Source organism: Euphorbia lathyris, chromosome 6 (genome assembly GCF_963576675.1).
Source record: "Euphorbia lathyris chromosome 6, ddEupLath1.1, whole genome shotgun sequence".
Lineage (NCBI taxonomy): Eukaryota > Viridiplantae > Streptophyta > Magnoliopsida > Malpighiales > Euphorbiaceae > Euphorbia > Euphorbia lathyris.
Window position 1 is genome coordinate 80,620,456 of NC_088915.1, and position 21,627 is coordinate 80,642,082.

General features: G+C 33.0%; 1 protein-coding gene across 3 annotated transcripts; it reads left to right on the forward strand.

Annotated features, from left to right (window-relative positions):
• The first annotated feature begins 10,164 nt into the window (after positions 1-10,164).
• LOC136232056 (uncharacterized) lies at positions 10,165-18,548 on the forward strand. Of its 3 annotated transcripts, XR_010690264.1 has the most exons (5): positions 10,165-10,404; positions 11,513-13,496; positions 13,656-14,730; positions 14,838-14,947; positions 18,016-18,548. XR_010690264.1 is itself a non-coding variant. In XM_066021098.1 (4 exons), the coding sequence occupies exons 2-4, from the start codon at positions 13,319-13,321 to the stop codon at positions 18,025-18,027; spliced, it is 1,482 nt and encodes a 493-aa protein (XP_065877170.1). In that variant the 5' UTR covers positions 10,165-10,404; positions 11,513-13,318; the 3' UTR covers positions 18,028-18,548. The 3 variants fall into 3 exon arrangements, 2 of the variants coding, with proteins under 2 accessions (XP_065877170.1, XP_065877171.1); XM_066021098.1 differs by having other exon boundaries at positions 13,656-14,947; XM_066021099.1 differs by having other exon boundaries at positions 11,513-11,591; positions 13,656-14,947.
• The last annotated feature ends 3,079 nt before the right edge of the window (positions 18,549-21,627 follow it).

A 21,627-nucleotide genomic window follows, 5' to 3' on the forward strand; every position in this document is an offset into this window, starting at 1 on the left:
CTTCATTATTATGAATGTGTTGATTTGCCTATTTATGAGCTAATCTCCATCCAATCTAGGATGGAGGTGAACTTGGTATGAATGATTATATCGGGATTTAGAGTCAGGGTTTGATTTGATTGTCAACTGTAATCTGATTGTCTGTATTTAATGCCTTGATTCCGAGAGGAGATAGGATTTTAGATAGATTTGAGACCGAAAGGAGAAAATCTAATCTGAACCCTTACAGTCAGACCTCGCTAGGATACTAGGAGTGCGGTTCTTACTCGGGCTACGGTTTGGAGTTCAATCGAACAAGACTTGATACTGCTTCGCATGTCTGAGAACATATTGCCTAACCAAGCTATTGTTTGAATACATGTGGATATGGGTTTTAGAATACTGATCATATTCATGCCCTTTTTAGAACGATTGCCGTTATGTATTGACATGATTTGATAACTCATCGCTCTCAACCTAGATATATGATTTGGCCAAGGGATCCGAAATCCTAGATTTCTCATCCATTATTCTCATCAATTGACATCCCTAGTATTAATTCTCATTTTCTTACAATTAGTTGCACATTTAGTTAATGCCAATTCCATCCCAATCTTGTTTGTCTTGACATTTGGACGTTTGATTAGACTTAGTGGCTCTGCAATCCTGTCTCCATGCGGGTTCGACCTGTGCTTGCACACTTTATTACTTGTTGCGATAGGTTCATACTTGACCTTAATTTTGCTATATATCCAAGAAGCATCATTTGGTAACATATATAGATCTGTAAAAGAAGTTATTGTAACTAATACATATCAATGACAATAATAAATTTACAAATAAATTTGTTGAGTGACAATATTTACATATTATTTTATTTGTTGTCACATATGAGAATTTTATATATATATATATATATATATATATATATATATAACTATATATAACTAACATATAAATGATTAAATTTTTTATATTAAAATAATTTCAATAAAGTATCAATTTACATAGCCATTAACGGCTAACCACCCAATTGAGTTGCCTAAAAATATGCCTGGAACTCTCAACTATCTCACTCACACCATACATATTCCCTATCCAAAATATTGATTCCCACCATATCTAGTTGAACTTGGTAACGTATCTATATCTTGATACACATACATTTCAATGCTGGTATCTAGCAGTAAAAATGATGGTAAGGATTGAGAATCTCATTAACCGAATTGCAAACTTTCTCAATCTATTAATCAAAATTCTGAACAGAGCATTCATCACTGCCAACATCGTAGACACCGTGAGTAAATTGTAGAAGGCCCACATAAAGATTTTTTTCACCTGAAATAATAAAAGAGAAACTCAATGCACATAGAGAGGAATTGGCTTAAAGTGGCAAATAAGGCTTTCGTTAAGCCTCTAAGTTGAATTTGGGATCAGACTATCTTATACTTATATGCTTTTTGGTGAATTTGAATGCATAAAGATAAGTGAACAAAGTGGTCCTTGATAAGTGAGCCACTTTAGTGAATGGATTCCAGGAAGAGTGGAAACTGCTTACTTATTAGTTAAGAGTGAAATTAGCAGAACGCTGTTCATGCCATGCGTTATCAGCTAGGCTAGTTAGCTAATTCCTTCAAAGACAATTGAGTCTGCAATCAAAGAGTTAGATTTAACTGCTTCAGCCTTAAGCTATTGAACTGACAGTCGACAACATATTTGTTAATGAAATCACTGACTATTGCTAGTGAAAACTGATCATTTTCAATGTATACTTTTCTTTGCTGTGTGATTTAGCAACTAATAATCTAAGGTAAGACTGAAAAGGTAAATGAAATTAAATTGGGTAAGAAAAAGCAAAACTAGCTATGATACACATTCTTATATCTTAACTATATTCCTTAAATAACGAGAATAAACATGAGTGTAGTAGTCTCATCATGAAAAGATGGCCAAAATATCTTACTCATTCGAGGCCATTTTTTCGATTTGGGTAGGGGTCGCCTTTTTCTGGTTGAAGAATAAGCTACGGAGGGCTGCTCTATTTAAGTTACAAGTAAAGATTTATTGTTACAAATTCATTTATCCATATGTGATAATTTTATAAAAATTGTCACAAATTTTTTTTATTATTATTTTTAAAAAATTGTCACAAAATTTATTTTTGTGATAATTAAAAAATTATTATCACAAATAATATGCTTTTTGTTACAACAATTTATGTGACAATTAAATAGTTGTCACATAAACAAGGATTTCTTATAGTGCATTAAATTAATTTCCCAAAATTACATTTAATCTTTGTATAACGGAATGAGTGCATGGACTATGAATAGCAGAACCATAAACATTCCCCCAGAGCTATAAGAAGACAGGTTGATTCTGTCGTTGACCTTTCCGTGTTAGTTACAGTATAATTCGATCCTTTGTCAAGTACATCCTTGAACTGAATCTTATGACTATGGATTATGTCAAGTCACATATAGTGAGACGTTCATTTTACTTGTACAGGCCGAGTTAACTCCGAATAGATAGGTTAAGTGAAATCTCTTATACAACCATTGTTTATCATATACTCATGTCCGACTATTGTATACAAACGAATTCAGTTCATGGCAATTCCTATACACAACCCTTTATAAACATACTCATGTCAGACTAACGCATACAACAACATCATACATGTAACCAACATAACAATACATGTACTCAACATAGTTAAAGAAATCTTCTCATATGTTGTAGGCATGAAACCATCTATTCCATCAGCCGTCCTATATACTTTAGCACTCTTACTATCCCTGCAAATAAAAAGAGCAATATTTACCTATGTCAGCATCACCTATAATAGCATCACAAAGTATATATTGCCCTAGGTTAAAAAAGATAAAGACCAGAGATCTAACCTTTTCAACGATATAATAGATATCGTTTCCAGCTGCTGAAATCAACATACACAAGAGTAAATTGGATGAGGAAAAGGAATAGTAAAGAAGAATAAAACTCTAATACATCCAGGAACGAAGTAAATATGGCTTACCATTACCTTGTTTCGACCTAGTGAGAAAGCAACCGGTCGGAGATAGCCAAAGAGAGGGGTGAGAGAGAGATGAAGACGAGCTGCGCGAAACCTAGTTAGGGATTTGTAATGAGAGAGGGGTTTATATATGAGCTGAAATTTCAGTCAAACATATTGAGCGCGATAAGTTTTCATTGGCCACGTAAGTGAAAATTTCATTGTCGTTTTCTTTTGTTTTCCGCAAACAATGACAGTTATTTATAACTACTGTCATCTAATGATTAAGTAAATTTTGAATTAAATGCTTGCTTTTTATAGATGATAGAGTTGTTTCATCGGAAGGCCACATTTGAATTGAGCTGATTTAAACTTACGCTTTCAGATGATAGATTTTAATATACTGTCACGAAAAATAATCAGACGACACGAAAACAAATCTCTGTCATGTGAAAGGAAAAATGGCATAATGTATGGTTCCTAGCGCGTGATTCCCTTGTAAGGCCAAAACTAGCTATAAGGCTCAGAAATTTAGGTTTAATCTTCTATAAGGTTGTCAATCCTATAGGCTCTAACTGGGTCAGATTCAGCTCGCAATATGTGCCAAGTGATTGTTTAGACTTATGTATAAGTTAAACCAATTAAGTAAAGCATAAGACAAAGATTAAATCATACAATCAATTGAACAAAATAAGAAATTGAATTAATATTAAAGATGAAAAGTATTGTCACGAAGATACAATTAGCCTAGGATTCATAGCATGGGTCAGAGGTAAACAAAATATAAAAGAGAAAGAAAATCCCTTTTAGGGAACCTGTCTACCAATGCAGACGTCTTCCTAGGACTTAAGGATGGAGCCTTAAACAATCCTCGGTGGAAGCGGAGCTTGAATGTTCTTCAATGGTGGATGGGAGGAAGGAGAGGATTCTTCAAGGATGGAGGCTAGGGTTTTTTAACGAAATAAAAGATAATAATACATATGTTACAAAGTTCTATTTATAGTTGTTGTTTGAAGCCTAAACCTAATCGGATTTGTTTCCTGTTGTAAGTGGAGAAGTCAAAAGCGAAACGTGGCGTCGTGGGGCCGGGAATTAGTTAAAAGACTAATTCTCGAGTCCCAGCTCACCGAGCTGGGCGAGCCAGCTCGGTGCAAGCTAGGCGCCAGCTCACTGCACTGGCAGTTCCAGCTTGCCGAGTTGGCCTATAAGGGCCAGTTCGACGGGCGACACATGTCCAAACGCACTGAGCGACTGCCGGGGGTCCCGAGACACGATTTTCGCCCAAAATTGATCCTATATTGACATGAACACACGCATAAACTCCGAACAACGTCAGTCCAAAGGCTAAATTGGCCCACCATTTGCTATATTTGAGTCAAAACTCCATTTGGTGCGACCTTTGGTGGATCATTCAGCCACAGTAAATAAATAGTAGTTCATGTATATGCTATTTTGGCAATATTTGCCTGAAAACAACCAGGAAACGACTTCAAACTACAAAAGTAAATAAAACATAGACTAAAGTTAACTAACACGCACGCATGTATAAAAATGCAAGAATTGCTCGCTTATTGAATGCAAACTAGACAAAACTATCCTAAAAACCGTACCTAAGGATAGGGGTTTTCGACCCCTATCAAACTTCTGAACTTAAAGTCTTACCTTCAAAGGTAAGGATTTAAAATCAGAGGCAGTGGCATTGTTAAGGAAGGTTAAAGTTTATGTGTTGTTTGATTTAATTCAGTAGCATATGAATTAGCATACAACATTCAGAGTTCAAAGATTAAGCACAGAGAATAAGACATTTAATTAATAATAGAAGATTATGGAAAGATAGAACTATATTAACACAACAACATACAACATAGTATCAAATAAGACCAAACAGTCTATTGGAGTAATCACTAAGAGGGCTAGAAAGACTGCAAGACCCTCATCTTATCGTTTGATATTGGCTTGAATGTTCTTAGAATGCCTCTTAGGATTCTGAGTTTGTTGTTGCTGAGTGGAGGTGTCAATAGTAGTAGTCTGCCTAGAGGATGCTGGTTTTTCAGAATTGGAAGTATTGTGTGAATCACCTTCAGAGGACTTCGCGTTGTCCTTATTGTTCTCCCCCTTTTTCCAGTATCAACAACGGGTAAAGATCACGAAGGGACATAAGGAGTGCTAATAGGTCTAACATTGAGTTGTTGAGTAAACTCAGTCAGCTTCTTAGTGCTGGTATTTAATCCAATAAATAAGGTTTTGCCGTTTTGTACTTGCGAAGGAGGAACACTGCTAGAGTTGCTCATGCAGGTGATGACGAATTGAAAGGCTTTGGTATGCCAGACAATGCATTCAACAAGTGTAGAGATGTACTTCTGATGAATGTTGATTAATGCCTGATCCAGTAGGCGATTCTGGTTTGCCAGAGTCTGAACTTGTCGAAAAGTATCAAAGTTATGTTGAAAAATTATAGAGGCCTTTTGATCAACAAATGTTGAGAAGGCGGATGGATTCAAAAATTTGATCAACAGCAGATGAGGAAGTTGTCTCAATTATCTGTTGGATCTTGTTAAGTTCGGAGTTCATCTGGCTTAATTCAATGGATAGACATGAAGAGGGTTGTTCAACAAATGGCACATTCTGAGGCAGAGCGTGAATTTTGGCTTCAAGAAGATTCATGTGCTGAATCATCATGAGCTGGAGTGTCGTTATTCGTTCAGCAAAGACGTGATTGTCCTACTGAGAGACTAATATTGCAACACTGTTGAGTAAGGATTTTATAGTGGAGAGTTCTTTCAGCAGTTGCATTGTCTCAGAGAGAGGATTAGTCTTAGAGGGTGGTGTGGAGGTGGAAGCGGAGGCTTGAGACTTAGCCATATCTGAGATCAGATCAAGAGCAGCTTTCAGTATCTTTTGTCCTTCAGTAGAGGCATTGGAAAATGCAGAGGTTGAAGCATGCTGCGGATTTTCATTTGTAGATGGCTGTGTTGGGATGGATTCAGTGATAGTTTCAGTGTCAGGTTCCTTTTCAGATGGATTTATAGTGGAAGATGGAGGAATTATGGAGGTTTGATCCACACCAGAGTCTTGAGCGTCAGGTTGCTCAGACATTAGTTCCAAAGCATGCTAAGTGGGAATTGTGGAATTTGGAGCAGAGGCTGTTAGTTCGGATGGTTGGCCCTTGTTGGCTTGTGTTTCAACAGTGTTCTTATTGGTGGCATCATTGTTGGCTTGTTCCTTAAAAGTAGGATAGGCTTGTGATGGAGAATCACCGTCTCGAGTTAACCTTTAAATTCACACAACATTCACTTATCGATTCATAGGAGTTAGCACGGGGATCCTGAATTATAGTCCTCCATTCATTCATTAAATATATTCATTATTTAATTACTTTGCTAATGTTATTGTTTTATTAGTAGTTAAATAACAATCTCAAAACACTTAATTCAATCCTTAGATAATATAGAACTCGAGTACGAGTAAGGCATTAGTAGTTTACTACTTGATACGATAGAGTTTGCTTGCTCTTTAGGAGTTAGATAGTTTTATCCCTATCATAATGACAGGCTATTACTGAGGTGCTTAGGGATGCCAAAAGCATTGAAGTTTATGAGCCAAGCACATGAAGGCATTTGCGGAGCACACCAAGCAGGAATCAAAATGCGTTTGTTGCTGATGAGACATGGATATTTCTGGCCTTCTATTTTGAAAGATTGTATACACTATGCAAAGGGATGCAGACAGTGCCAGAGACATGGTCCAATCTCATGAGTTCCTACTGATGTCATGCATCCTTTGATCAAGCCATGGCCTTTCCAAGGATGGGCCATGGATCTCAATGGAAAGATTCATCCATCTTCATCAAAAGAGCATTCGTTCATCCTAGTAGCTACGAATTACTTTACAAAATGGGTGGAGGCAGTTCCTATGAGGAAAGTAGATCAAGAAGATGTCATTGATTTCGTCAAAAATCACATCATACACAGATTTGGCATCCTAAAACATTAAATGTGGATCAAGGAACCATCTTCACTGGGGATAAAATAAGAGAGTTTTCTAAAGAGTATAAGATTCGAATGCTCAACTCTTCCCCATATTATCCCCAGGCGAACGATCAAGCAGAGTCATCCAATAAGATCTTAATTGGAATCATACAGAAGATGCTGATAGAAAATCTGAGGAACTAACATGCAACTATTTCAGAGACATTATGGGCGTACAGAACATCTAAAAGGGAGGCAACCGGAACCAGCCCGTTTTTGTTAACTTATGGGCACGAAGCCATGTTGCCAATGGAACTAATAGTCCAATCATGCAGAGTAGCTAGGCAAGCAGGTCTAACTGTAAAAGGCTACACTGAAGCCATGCTGACAGAAATGGAAGATTTGGAACAGGCCAGACTGAGCGCTTTTAACAAAATGTTGATCCAGAAGAGAAATATGGCCAGATCGTACAACAGAAGTGTAAGAAGAAAAATCTTTGAAGAAGGGGAGTTAGTATGGAAATCGATCCTACCATTGGATTCAAAATATAGAGAATTTGGCAAATGGTCCCCAAATTGGGAAGGCCCTTTTAAGATCCACGAAGTACTAAAAGGAAATGCATATTGGCTAGCTAGTTTGGAGGGGGAACCACATCAAAGAGTCATAAACGGGAGATATTTAAAGAAGTTATTTCCTACAATGTGGGAAAGATATCAAAGGAGAAATAAGGGCAGTAGTCCCGCGAGAAGTTCCAACTAGAATGATGTTGGTCTTTTGCTGATGATTTACACTTAAAGTTGGTTATAACTAGCTTTGAAGCCACTTTGATGTATTCCTTTTTCGGAAACTTTCCCTGTTTTTTTCCCGAAATATGGGATCTTACAGTATTGTAATCATAAATCCAATAATAAATCACAGGCCTGTCGAGGCCGCTTTTTGTTTCAACAAATCGTAGAACTGCTCTTTTTATGCCAAGTTAATTTTTTTATGTCAATTTTTTTATGCCAAGTTGAGACTGTCAATTGGCAAAGGTTTTGTCATTCTTCCATCGACTATTCTTTAAGACTCTATATCATCCGGCTCCTTATGACCTACTCAATGATATTTATGTAAATGAAAAGTGGTTGCCATGGACTATTACTATAGCATACCCGTTTTTCATTAAGGTTGATAGTCTTAATTTGATTATTGATACTTTCGGTTTGATGGAAACAAGGACGTTCTCGAACTTGCATAACATTCAAGCCTTTAATGCTAATAGGAGCATAGGCATTGTGGCCATCGATACAAAGAAAAAAACATGCATATCTTGTTATTGAAACACTATAGATAGTCAAAATGGGAGTAGTCGCGAGTTGTTTATCCTTTGAAATGCTTACCTTTTATAGATGTTAATAAACTCATCCCCTTTTATTCAAACGAGGATGTTATGGCTCTCTAGGTCGGAGAAAATAAATTAATCGTATATGATATCACCACTAAGACCGTCTTCCATACTAAAGGGGTTATTTTTATTCATTTTTTCTTATTTCTTACTTGGAAATTGAAAAATAATTTACTACTAGTCGAAATTCCGCGCGTTGCGCAGGTAATAAAATATGCTTAATAATTTTCTGATTGATAGTTTAAAATATTATACTAATGTTTTACTTTTTATTTTATTTTTCAATAATGATTTTTTTTACATTATTTTACTCATAATAAGATTTAATTTCAATTGATATAAAAAGTTTATATTATTATTATTATTATATATGTATATGTATATAATTATATATACATCAGGTTGAGAGCTCACCTATGACTCTAGAGATCATGGGTTCGAATCACATTAGGGTGAGATGAGTAGAGGGTTTCCTTTGTCTCCAATGTAATTTTCCTTTCTTTAATATAAGTGCATTGCGCACAACTTTTTTTTTAATATATATATATATATAGTTATTATATAATATACTTAGCAATTTCGAGTTTTAATAATATAATATTTAAAGTTTTAAAAATTAATAATAATATTTAAAATTTTTATTTTTCTATTTGGATAAATTAATTTTCCTAGCTATTTCTATAAACTCTACATATTATCAATTAAGTTATAATCTTACGAAAATTATTCTTTAACTTATGTTTTTAAACCGACATATTAATGAGAAATTATACTGTATGTCAGGCATACCACATCAAAATCCGATATGGTATGCCATGACCAATGAAAATAAGATATGTGTAAAACACAATTAACAAATAATAGAGTTATAATTAATTATATGATGTCTGTTCACCCAAATAGATATCTGCCTCTTTTTTCTCCTCCTTCTTGGACCACCATCTCCGATTTTTCTTATCCGTTGAGCACCATCACCTCTGCTATGGTTAATATCTTCATAGTACTTTATTAAGACCACATTGATTATGGTTAGCAAAAAATCAATTTTGATTAACTCAAAATTGATGGATTTCCAATGGAATTGTGCAGGGTTAATATTCAAAAATATTATTTAATTTATTAGTTGAAAAGTATATTTTTAAATTAGATTGAAGAGTGAAGTGAACACTATTTTTTAAAATAAATATTTGTTTTGTTTTTCGGGTCACAAATAACAATTTGCAATAAAAGTTTCACACCTTTGCAAATGCATATAAGGTAAATAATATTTTTCATATACAAAATGTAACTTCTTATTATAAGAAAATATTATTATAGTAATATTTAAAATTTATATTTGAAATATATATATTAATTAATGGATCCAAAATCCTTAATTAATGTATGAGTTATAAAACTATGTGATTAGAATTCTCATATCCTCATAAAGGTTGATTCCACACATTTAAATCATTAGTTAAGATCAAACAAATGATATAACCAAATATTAAAGATCAATAAATCTATAACATAATATACAGCTTGAAAAAGAAGAAAAACTATAACATAAGAACCCACAACTTAAAATCTCAACTACATAACAAAGAGTAAATAAATGTCCACATTTTTAGTCTTACCAAAAATAAGAAAACAATCAATTACAATTTATTCCCAAAATTAAAGTGGGAGATGTATATATTAGTATAAAGTAAAAAGTGAAAATTACTACTTACCCCTTAATCAGAACCATTATTGGATATTTTCACTACCTTAATCAGAACCATTTGATTTAACCTAAATAAAAAATAGACCCTTTGATTTAGCCAGTAAAACCTAAAACTCTCACTGTCTTCTCTCCTCTCATGTCTTCTCTCTGTTCTCCTAAAAATACATTTTAGTGTTAGAGTTTCTTATCATCGAACTCAACCATGTCTTCTAGAACCCCATTTTTTTAAAATTTTGTTTCGCACAAGGTGGGAAGGAGAAGAGGAGGAGAAGAAGATACAAAGGAAAGAAGGGTTTTGTTATGAAGAGTGTCTGTACATCTTGAACTAAGATTCAAATTCATTGTTCTACAGAAAGTAAGAGCCTATTTCCTCTTTTTTGTGGTTTAACTTTCTAGGTTTTTGAGTTTTTATGGATTTTAGCTATGAAGATGGTGGTTTGTGTGTTTAGTCAAATACGTTTGAGTTTTTTTCATCTGACTGTCTTCGGTACTGATTATGCGACCAAGGATGGTACTGGGGTATGCTTGCACTGCCTTTACGATGACGTTCTTTCAAATTATTTGTTGTCTTCATGTGTGGGTGATTTAAGTCGTGTGTTCAGTTTTTATTCGTTAGGCTTTTTTGGTTTTAGGCTTCTAGCTTGCCAGGCCGTAGTTTGATGTTTAGAAGGGAGAGTTAAACTTGAACATAATAATATTTGAAACTGCTGGGATGTGTTCTGTTTTCATGAGAATAAATTAACTTGGTGGTATTTATTTGAGCAGTTTGTGAGTTTAGGTGTCTCCTCCATTAATTTTTGTGTAGTTGATTAATATGATTCTTATAAAATCTTAAAAAAAAGGTTAATTATAGTTTGAGATGAGAAAATGGCAAAGAAAAATCCTTTTAAACTTGAATTGATGCATCAGTTCGTAGTTGTAAAATGCAGAAAAACAGAAAGAAAAGGTCAAAATAACACTACACAAAGGGTAATAGATTATTTTTATTTAATGAGGTCATGGAGGTTGTTGATTTGATGCAACTTTTAATATCGAATCCCATGCAGCTGAGATGTGGAGGGGAAAATTTGAAGGATGCCTGGTTGTCCTGCAATTAAGAAAAAGATGTAACATATTCCAAGTAGCCAAAACCCAAATGATGCATGGTTACTTGAGAGTTGGTGAACTTGTTGAGGGGTGAGCTTGGCTGAGAAGCCACAGGCAGCATTTTTGTAGCTATAAACCAAAGAATCCTTAGCAGCCTCATTGCTACCGAGGATGTTTGAAAGGGTGCGGATGAAAGAAATAGCCGTGCCTCATTTTTAGCGTTGTCTCTATTATTCTCAATTTTAGCTTTGTGGATCTGTCTTCACCAACTTGTTGATTGTGCAATATCTAATATTGAATGAACTTGTTTGGAAGAAAGAATTTCTAACGTATATTTTCAGTCTCTGATCATCACATTGATACTCATCTCCTTTCAGGTACGTGACTACATTCACGTTGTTGACTTAGCAGATGGCCATATTGCTGCATTAGGCAAGGTTTCTGATCCCAAAATAGGTATGTGCTATAATAATAACCACAATTTCCTTTGTTTGCTTGGTACTTCGCGATATTGGGTGGGTGGTTGTTTTAGGATGTTGGAAAAATGGTGATCTCTTCATCCATATCCTATTTATTCGTGACATTGGCTAATGCAATGCTATAGATGGTTCAGTAGTCTGAACTATACTAAATGGTCGGTACAGCATTCAATAGTATATGTTAGTTAACTCAAGTTTTATCTTCATCTGCTAATTGCTATATTAGATGTTTAATGAGTGATAATGGGTGTCAAAACGATTTTCATGTCGTAATTATGTTATGTCATTTATATGTTCCACATAAATAAATATCGTGTCAAACTGGTCGTCTCAGACATGTTGTATTGTCGTATCAGAAATTGACTGTCCTAATCTGAAATTTCCTATGTGAGTAGTTAGTTTGATGTAACCAAATACAAGTCAGTTACTAACACTTGCGGTGCCTATTTATGTTGTTTGTAGTAATGGAAGGCAATCATAGTTCAGACAAGTTCCTTTTGTTTATTCTTACACTTTTTTTCCTTTTGAAACTTTTGAAGTTATCAATTAAGAAAAAACATGAAACTAATGGTCATTCATCATCATAAATCCCACTATCTACCTCCTTCCTTCAATTTCAATATATTTGAAAGAGAAAGAGCTGTGAAATGGCCATTATCTTTCTTATCTGGCCATTTTTCTTTTTCTTTTCCTTTTCCTTGGGGCAATCAAATTGTTTACCTCTTCCTAGAAAAGTTGTAGCTTCAAGAACGAACCACTGTCTTCTTACTCTTTTTTTCATTTATATACAACTTACTTGCTGCCACAAAGTAGCTATTTTGAATAAGTTTGGGTCAATTCTGAAATTGAATTGGAGCTTGAGGAATATATAAGAGATGTGATCAAGATAATTCAAATTGCATTAATTCCTTTGTGAAAAAATGACAAAGGAATTAGATGTCAATAAGATGATGACCATTGACGTGGATTTAAAGTAGGATCCTTTTCTTTATTTCAGGCTAGATTGTCATGCTCTGTAAGATACCACATTTCCTTTACAAAAGGGTTTGTAAGAAAGAAACAAATCCTTCCCCTTAAAATCAAATTGTTGAGAACACTTAATCAATAATTAATATTGATTTTGAAAAGAAAATTAATGTAAATGAAAATGGTTGAGCTAATTAACAATACTAATATTTATTGTTCACTACCTAACTAAAACATGTCCTGTTTCAATTGATTAGATTTTTGAATGTGATTTGAAAAGGCAATGTAGGGTATAAATTTGGAAGCTTATTATCATTCGAAATAATTTGAAGCTTTTCAAATTTTGAAGTTCATATTTGAGAAATACTCCCTCCGTTTTTGAAAGGATGTCATGTAATGAAATGGCACAACCCTTAAGAAAATGATGTACTCCTATTAATTTTACTATACTAACCTTATTAATTGCAATTTTATAAATCCAAAATTTGTCTTGAAAAAATAAACCTCCATAATTAGCTCTCAAATCTCACCTCCTAATTTACATTTTCTACAAATCATTTACTATTCCTACGTACTCCACTATTTTTGCTGTTGAAATACTCCCCCCATTTTCATTCTAAAATTTTGAATTGCAAACAAAATTTTCTTTACAAAAAATTTAAAATTTTTAATTTCCCACCAATGAACTATTATAAATACATGTAATCTAGACTAATTACAATTATACAATCCACAAAAATGCGGTTACTTCCAATTGATCTAAACATAACATTTGATATTGATCAACATGAGGAAGCACAAATTCTTGGACCCAATTTTAATTTGAGTTCAACTTTTTTATTGGATTTGAATGAACCATATGTGGAACATGATGTTAACATGGAAGACATGCATGCTGAGACAAATTCAAACACTGGTATGTACAAAACTTTTACACATTCATTCATTATTTTTTTTAATAAATTTGTTTTCACTTTTAGTTGGCATTGAGCACTTCACAATACTAATATAAGTGACATATTTTTAGAGGCTAATATAAGTGACACATCTTTATTATTTTTTGTTTATTTAACAGAAGAATTTATTGATGACATTATTCAAAATGGAGAACTATCACAAGATATGAATCATGCAAGCAAATCACAAATTTTAGACAATAATACACGAATAGCAATATACAACAAGCTTTTAGAGATAAGTGTTGAAGGACAGTTAAAAAGGGGATCACTTAGCATTGTGGCATCACAATTTTCAACTTCTGTCCGTACTATTCAACGTATATGGAAGCAATCAAAAGTTAACGGTGATGTATCTCTTAAAATGAAAGGAAATTGTGGTCGCAAGAGAATGCATATTGACTTAACTAAAATCAAAGAGATCCAATTGCATAAACGCACAACACTTGCATCATTGGCTAGCTCTTTGAAGGTTAGTAAAAGCACGTGCCATAAGCTTCTAAAGGACGGAGCCATACGGCGACATACGAATGCAATAAAGCCTTTTTTAAAGGACGAAAATAAAATATCAAGACTACAATTTTGCATATCAATGTTTGGTAGTAGCATACCACATGATCCAATTTTTAAGGGAATGTATAATATGGTTCATATTGATGAGAAGTGGTTTTTGATATCAAAAAGGTCTGGAAAATATTATTTGTTGCCAGACGAGGAAGAACCTATACGCTCTTGTAAAAGCAAAAATTTTATAGGTAAGGTTATGTTTTTAGCTGCTGTAGCCCGTCCAAGGTTTGATGAAAATGGAAATGTAATATTTTCTGGAAAGATCGGTTTATTTCCTTTAGTGACCCAAGAACCAGCTAAAAGGACCAGTGCTAATAGGGTTGCGGGTACTATGGAGACAAAACCGATAACTTCAGTAAATAGGCAAGTTATAAGGCGTTATTTGATTGACAAAGTCCTTCCAGCTATAAGGGAAAAGTGGCCAAGAGAGGACTTAAGAAATCCAATATACATTCAACAGGACAATGCCAGAACACATATTAACTCCAATGACGACGAATTTTGCATAGCAGCTAAACAAGATGGATGTGATATTCGTTTAATGTGTCAACCTCCAAATTCTCCTGATCTGAATATTTTAGATCTTGGATTCTTCAATGCTATTCAAGCTTTGCAACAACAGGAGAGGTCTGATAATATTGATGAATTGATTGGTGCCGTTATAAAATGTTTCGAAGATTTTTCTCCAGTCAAGTCTAATCACATATTTTTATCTCTGCAATTGTGTATGATAGAGATTATGAAGGCCAAAGGTTCAAACAAGTACAAGATCCCACATATTAACAAAGTGATGTTGGAACGCCAAGGCAATCTTCCTACTCAACTAAAATGTGATTCAGAATTGGTACAAGAAATTCTCAACTATATCTAAAATATGTATTGAAATATTTTGTGATGTTTTATATATAAATTAATTTACTCTTTCATTGATTTTAGTATTTATATTCATATATAAATAAAAAGTACTGTACGAATATGAACATGCAAAATAAAGTGAAGTGTTTATATCTTAAATGTGGAACATGAAAAATATCAATGATTAAATCTGGAACATGAAAATACCATAGTACATGAATAGTACTATCACATGAAGGAATAACTAATAAAAGTCAGGAAGTAATATTTTTAACATGCTCATGTATACTTCTTGTAGCCATTTGTCTTCAAAAGCTTCTGCTCCTTCCTCGGGAAATTTGTTCAAATCAAATCCAAGATCCGCTGGTAAATTCAAGTCGAAATTGTGTTTGATTTTTTTTTCACCAGCAGAATTCAAGTTTGAGTCCGGTGACTTGAAGTCCATTTCTGCAATCTCTTTGCACTTTTCCATACTTTGCTCTTTCTCCATTTTTTTAGATTAAAAATAAATGAAATATGCTTTGTGCAAGTGTCAAAGAAATGTGTAGTTTGTGAATTTAAATAAGCAGGTGTCAAGTGATTTGAATGTGTTGGAGATGCATAGGCGTAAGGAATGTGAAGGGTTCATTGTTTCTAGCAAAAAAAATTCAAACGGTAAATGATTTTTGATACAATCTATAAAATCATTAATTGAATTGATCACATGAGTTGGTAAATGATGAAGGGTAAAATTGAGAAAAATGACTAAATATTTTATTGATTTGCTAACATGACATCCTTTCAAAAAAATGAAAAATTGTACTTTGTGACATCCTTTCAAAAACGGAGGGAGTATATAAACAGAAGTTATATATTCTAGAGAACATTCCTTTGGTAAAAGATTAAAAATTCTAGGACCATTCTGCAAATTTTGCCTTGAATGACTATCACTAGGATGTTTTTATCTTAGAGTTCTGTTAGGTGAAATTGAGCATTGGCAACTCATACTTGAAGAGGGAATAAAATCCAACGTAGATAAAATTAATTGCTAAAAAATTTGTTAGCCTAGCATTGTTAGGACTAAAAGCAACTAGAATATAGTAAGTGTTGTAGCATTGTGGGAACTCATGTTAGAAACAAAGCTCAAAGTCATGTTTTTAAAAGATTTTAAAACTTAAAGGACCTTTCTGCATTTTAAGTTGTGAACTTTCATATACATTCACGTAGACCAGGACAACAAATTCATGCTTCTTACCATTGTTTTGAATCTTTCTATTTATGCTAGAACACTTAGGCCCTACCGTTGCACAATTTTTCATGTTTAAAGGACCTAACTGCACTTATCATTTTCTAGCACTCTTAACAACTGGTAATTTGCTATATTTCTCTAAAACCTTGACATTCATAGTGTCATTTGGTTGTTACTTAGTTGATGTTACAACGTGTCTTTCTACATCCTTAGGAATTATGTGTTTGTTAATTCAATCACTCATGTAGTTCGGACTATTCTACTTTGCACGTGCTTTAATGTTGTAACATGAAGGGCTTATCTTGTTACTGATTTTCTTTGTGCTTGGTATCTATTTTGGCTTAATTAAGCACTTCATCATTAGAGAACTAGATGATGAGTTGTCAAGTAAGGGTGAACTTGTATTTTGTAGAAGCTGCAGTTTTTGCTCATTGATATGGCATTAGAGGAAGTCTTAATGTGCAGTACTACAACTTTGCTTTTATGCCACATTAACTAGATACTTTAGTCTGTGTCACAATTACATAAGCTTGGTTCTTCCTTGTGTGAAAATGAAGTATGGTCGTCATAATGCCTGAAGGTCAAAATTAACATCTTTTACATTGACCTAAATTATATAGTTTAGTTATTTAATTACCGTGATTGAAAGATTTATTCTACCATTGTGTAACTCACTGAAAGCATTTTACCTCTTATGTAGTTTGTCCTTTCGTTACTCTCATCTTCTATATTTCTCATTTTTTTGGTCACTATGGATTGCGTATCAAAATTGTTGATTTCCGGTGTATATATGTCTTACAAAGAGGGTTTAAGAAAATACCCAGTTATTAGATCACCTTTAAATGTTACTGCTTTGAATGTCTTTTTTTCTGTTACTGCCATCTTCCAGATTAGCATGCAGTCAGCTTGGTACCTTCTTCAATTTTCTGTTAGTAAAATTGTTCTCATTAAATTTCCTTATGCCCCTCATTTTAATATATAATGTCCATCCAATGACGTTTCCTTTATTGTTTATAAAATAGATCTTAATGCTAGTTTCTATAAGCTTGAATTTTAAATTGTTGTTTATAATGTAATTTGAGTCTTATGAAGATTGAAATCATCGGGGGGGATGTTCTTTAATGTGCCATTATGTTCCTATTGTTAGTCCTGGAAAAAGGTTTTGTTTTCTATGATATATTATCATCGAATCAGATAATTGAGGAGTTTTGTATGATTAATTGAAGAGTTTTGCTTCTTATGGAATTAATACATTATGATAGACATTTCACTATTTATGAGGGTATAAGTGAAGATGACATTCAAAAGCAAATTGTATTTTGTCATGATGCAGATTATCCATTTTTTTGTTTTGTTTTTGGATGTCCCTTTTCAATGTGATAACTAAGAAGAATTACTGTGCTTTCGGAAGGACAGTAAGCCTTCGAGTTTTGAAGGTTATGAACCTATATTGCCTATTAAAACTTGAGCATATGCAACTCTAAAAAGTAAATTCTATTTGTAGTCTACCACAATGATGGAGAATTTTATGAAGCTAACAAAGTCAATTATGATAGAAATTTAGAAACTTGTTGTGCCTTGCTAGTTCACTTGTAAGTCTTATAATCCAAAATTTATGTTTTCCATCTTCAGTGTGTGTAATGTTGATTCCCTACTTATTATGTAGGAAAAGAAAAAGTTTTATATTAATTCTCACATTATCCCTTAACAGGAAACAACATTATATTTGGTATGGTAATTTCACCGTGCATTGATAATAGTATTTTCATTTTCATTTGTAATAATGTCTAGTCTCTTTGGTTATTGATAAAACTTGTTTTTCTTACCAGAGCGAGACATAAATAAAGGGCGGCCCGGTCGCATTACGCGTCCCCGCTGAGCGAGGGTCCGGGGAGGGGTCCCACCACAAGGGTGTATTGGGGGCAAGCCTTCCCTTGCCAATTTAATTGGCAAGAGGCCGCTCCTAAGACTCGAACCCATGACCTCTGGTCACACGGCAACAACGTTTTACCGTTGCGCCAAGGCTCGCCCTCAGAGCGAGACATAAATAAAGAGGAAATATTTGAACTTCAGAATGAGTGCTCTTTATTCCCTCTTTGGGACATGTAAGAACTACTTCTTTGCACCCTTTTCTGATTTGTCCATTGTTGTACAATCTAAGTTTTACCTTTCCTTTGTTAGTTTACTTGTTATGCCTAATAGGACAACATGTCTGTTGCTATTTCTATTATTTGTTAACTTTGTTTTTTTCCTTGTTTGATCAAAAGTGTTGTCATCATCTTGAATCGCAATATATTTAGATGATGAGTTCAAAAATTGAAAATTTCGAGTTATAAATAATATTTAGAATTTGCATAATTGCAAATTCAATACTCCTTCTGTTTTTTTAAAAGGTCGTGTTTAAGAGTTTGACACATGAATTAAGAAAGTTATTAGAGTGCCTTAGTTATGGTGTTATTTTACTAAAAATATCCCTATAAATATTTTGAGAATACCAATCATTTTGTTTGTTTTATTTTAATCAACATTAAATATAAGGACATAGTTAGACAAAATTATTCAATGTCCTTTTGATTTTATAAAATGTCACATTTTGAAACAAAAGTAATTTCCTAAAACAACATCCTTTCGAAGATTTCGAAGACCTAGATTATCATGTTACATAAGTGGATGATGTTAGAATATCAATATGAACAACTTTAATGTGCTCTCTTTTGATGATTAGATTGAATGCAACAAGAATGACAAATTGTATGATAAATATAAAGCATGAAAGTAAGACTAGTGGTTAAGATGAACAATTGCTATTATTTTCCGTGTGCAAATGTGATTTCACTGGCTACTTATAGTATTTATGTTTGGTTATAAAAAAATAAAAAGTTTGTCAAATGAGAATTTTGAAGTGCATGTAAAGAAATACAAAGGCTAAATAAAAAGTGAATTGGAAAATGTAGGTTGCACCAATTAAAAATATATGCTATGTCACACCCGACCCTAAACGACCTCAATCGGCATCGGACGTGAAATAGAAAGATCATAATCAATACTTAGGAGTCTCCAATTTAACCAAATATCATTATATTACAATTGAATTACCAAAGTTCTAATCATAATTCTAACAATAAGCAGCCAACTTCCAAATCTCGCCTAAACGGTCGGTAACCTTCTTTATATTTTGTACTTTCTCACCTAAAAACATTAAAACATTTAAAAACGTGAGACAAAAATCTCAGTAAGAAACTATCAGCTACAAAAAAAACCAACTTTATTTAACATAGCTACATATCCTTAAAACGAATCAAAACAAATAAACGTTTCATCAAAATAATTCATAATCAAATAAATGTTTTATCAAACCAAAACCAACTCGTATTCAATCAAACGTAAAACCTTATATCAAAATCAATCGTAACCGAAAACATAATCCAAATGAACTTAAAACATTGTATCCATCCTCGAGTTTTTCCCCTTAAGTATCAATACATAACCACATATATAATCGAGACGTCTCTTAACATTGCCTATCCCATATGGTCTTACCCAACACTTCGCTGCCATACCCAATAGGTCTTAAGACTGTGTACACAGGCCATGCCCCTCACTGATCATGGTCTTCAAATATAGAACCACCGATCCGGATAACTCTCGATGGATATAAAATCATAAAATCATAACGTGTTGAAATTTCCTTTCACAATCAAATTCCAAACCATTTCATAACCATAAATCATTTGACTTCAATTAGCTCTTTTGTATCATAAAAATCATATTTGGACTTCAATCCAAAATAATAACAACAATAACCGCAACAGATTTTTCAATCCAAAAACAATTCGTAAGAAATCATCAAATTCATTTTGTTCAATATAGATATATATTGAAACCAAAAACATATATGTATATATGTAAATCAACCAAATTAAGCCTTAAATCAACATAATCAAGTAAAATCTTAAATTCACATAGAAGCATAATCAATAGCTTCATTTGAACCGTAATTTCACAATAAAAAGCAAAATCATGAAAAACCTCAAGTTTACAAAGCAAAATCATGAAAAACCTCAAGTTTACAAAATACCCGTATAAACCCTGAAATATCAATTTCTGAAAATTCTTTGATATAAATAAATCCATATACATAAAACTCAAAATATAGTTGATAGTTACTTACCTTGATCACTAATTGAACAAAATACACCCGATCGATTCGCCGTTAAATTTTGTCTAAGACGTTTCCCTCCAAACACTTCCGAAACTCAAAAACTCTTCGGTTAGGACTTAGATCTATACATAAGGATGCTATGTTTTAAATTTCGAGTGATTCGGACGGTCGAATCTCCGTAAATCAAAGAAACGGTTCAAAAAAATTTGATGAATTTTAAAAAGGAATAGAAAAAGAAAAAAGAAAAGATTTAGATATATCAGATGATCATCCGATATTCTCTGGAATGATTGAGAAAAGTTTGACAAATATCATATTTGATCCTCCATCTTTCTATAATTTTTTAAAAATTATCCTAAACTTTTAATTTACACATAAACCTATCGAATTAACTCTAAACTTTTTCCATAGCACCAAATTAACTTCACACACCTAATAATTATAATATATACTAATATCAAAATATAAATTCTCGAAATTTAGACACGGATGTGACAATTCTCCCCACCTTAAGAAATTTCGTCCTCAAAATTCATATTCTCTAGTCTATCTTAAGTTCCTTCTGAAACCATTTTCAAATTATCAAGATTCCTCGTAATCATCATAAGACCACAAATTCTATTGTTTCCCTCCATGAACTCCATGATTTATCCATATCCACATCACTGTAACAATCATTTAAATATAACTCTTAGTAACTCTAAACGTCAACCTAGTAATTCCATCACCAATAAATCCACAATAAAACTTCAAATATCATATATTCAATTTTATATGATATGATACACTTTATATTCATATCTTCCTATCACTAAACCAAATCTCACTTTAATAGGTTTAAATCACAATTGATTTCATCAATTGCATATATATCAAATATATTTCACCTATCTCCAAGTTCTATAGACTTCAAAAATAATTACGTTTGAACCACTAATATGTACGACATTATATTTTCCTTAACCTTTAAATAATCTGAATCAATGATTTCCATCAACATATAAGCTTACTTCATCATAATAATAATACTTATATCTAGAATTTTTCACTCCAATCATGATGAATATGAACTCCAAGTCGTCATCATCATCAATCAAATAGAAACCTTATATTGATAACATATTTCCTCTATGAATATTACCTTGACTTATTTATTTTCGTAACACCTCTATAATCAAATCCTTACAATAAGAAAAATCAATATAGATCATTCAATTATCACCATATATATATCCTCTTATATCATATTTATCTCTTAATTTCCTACCTTAAACTGTGC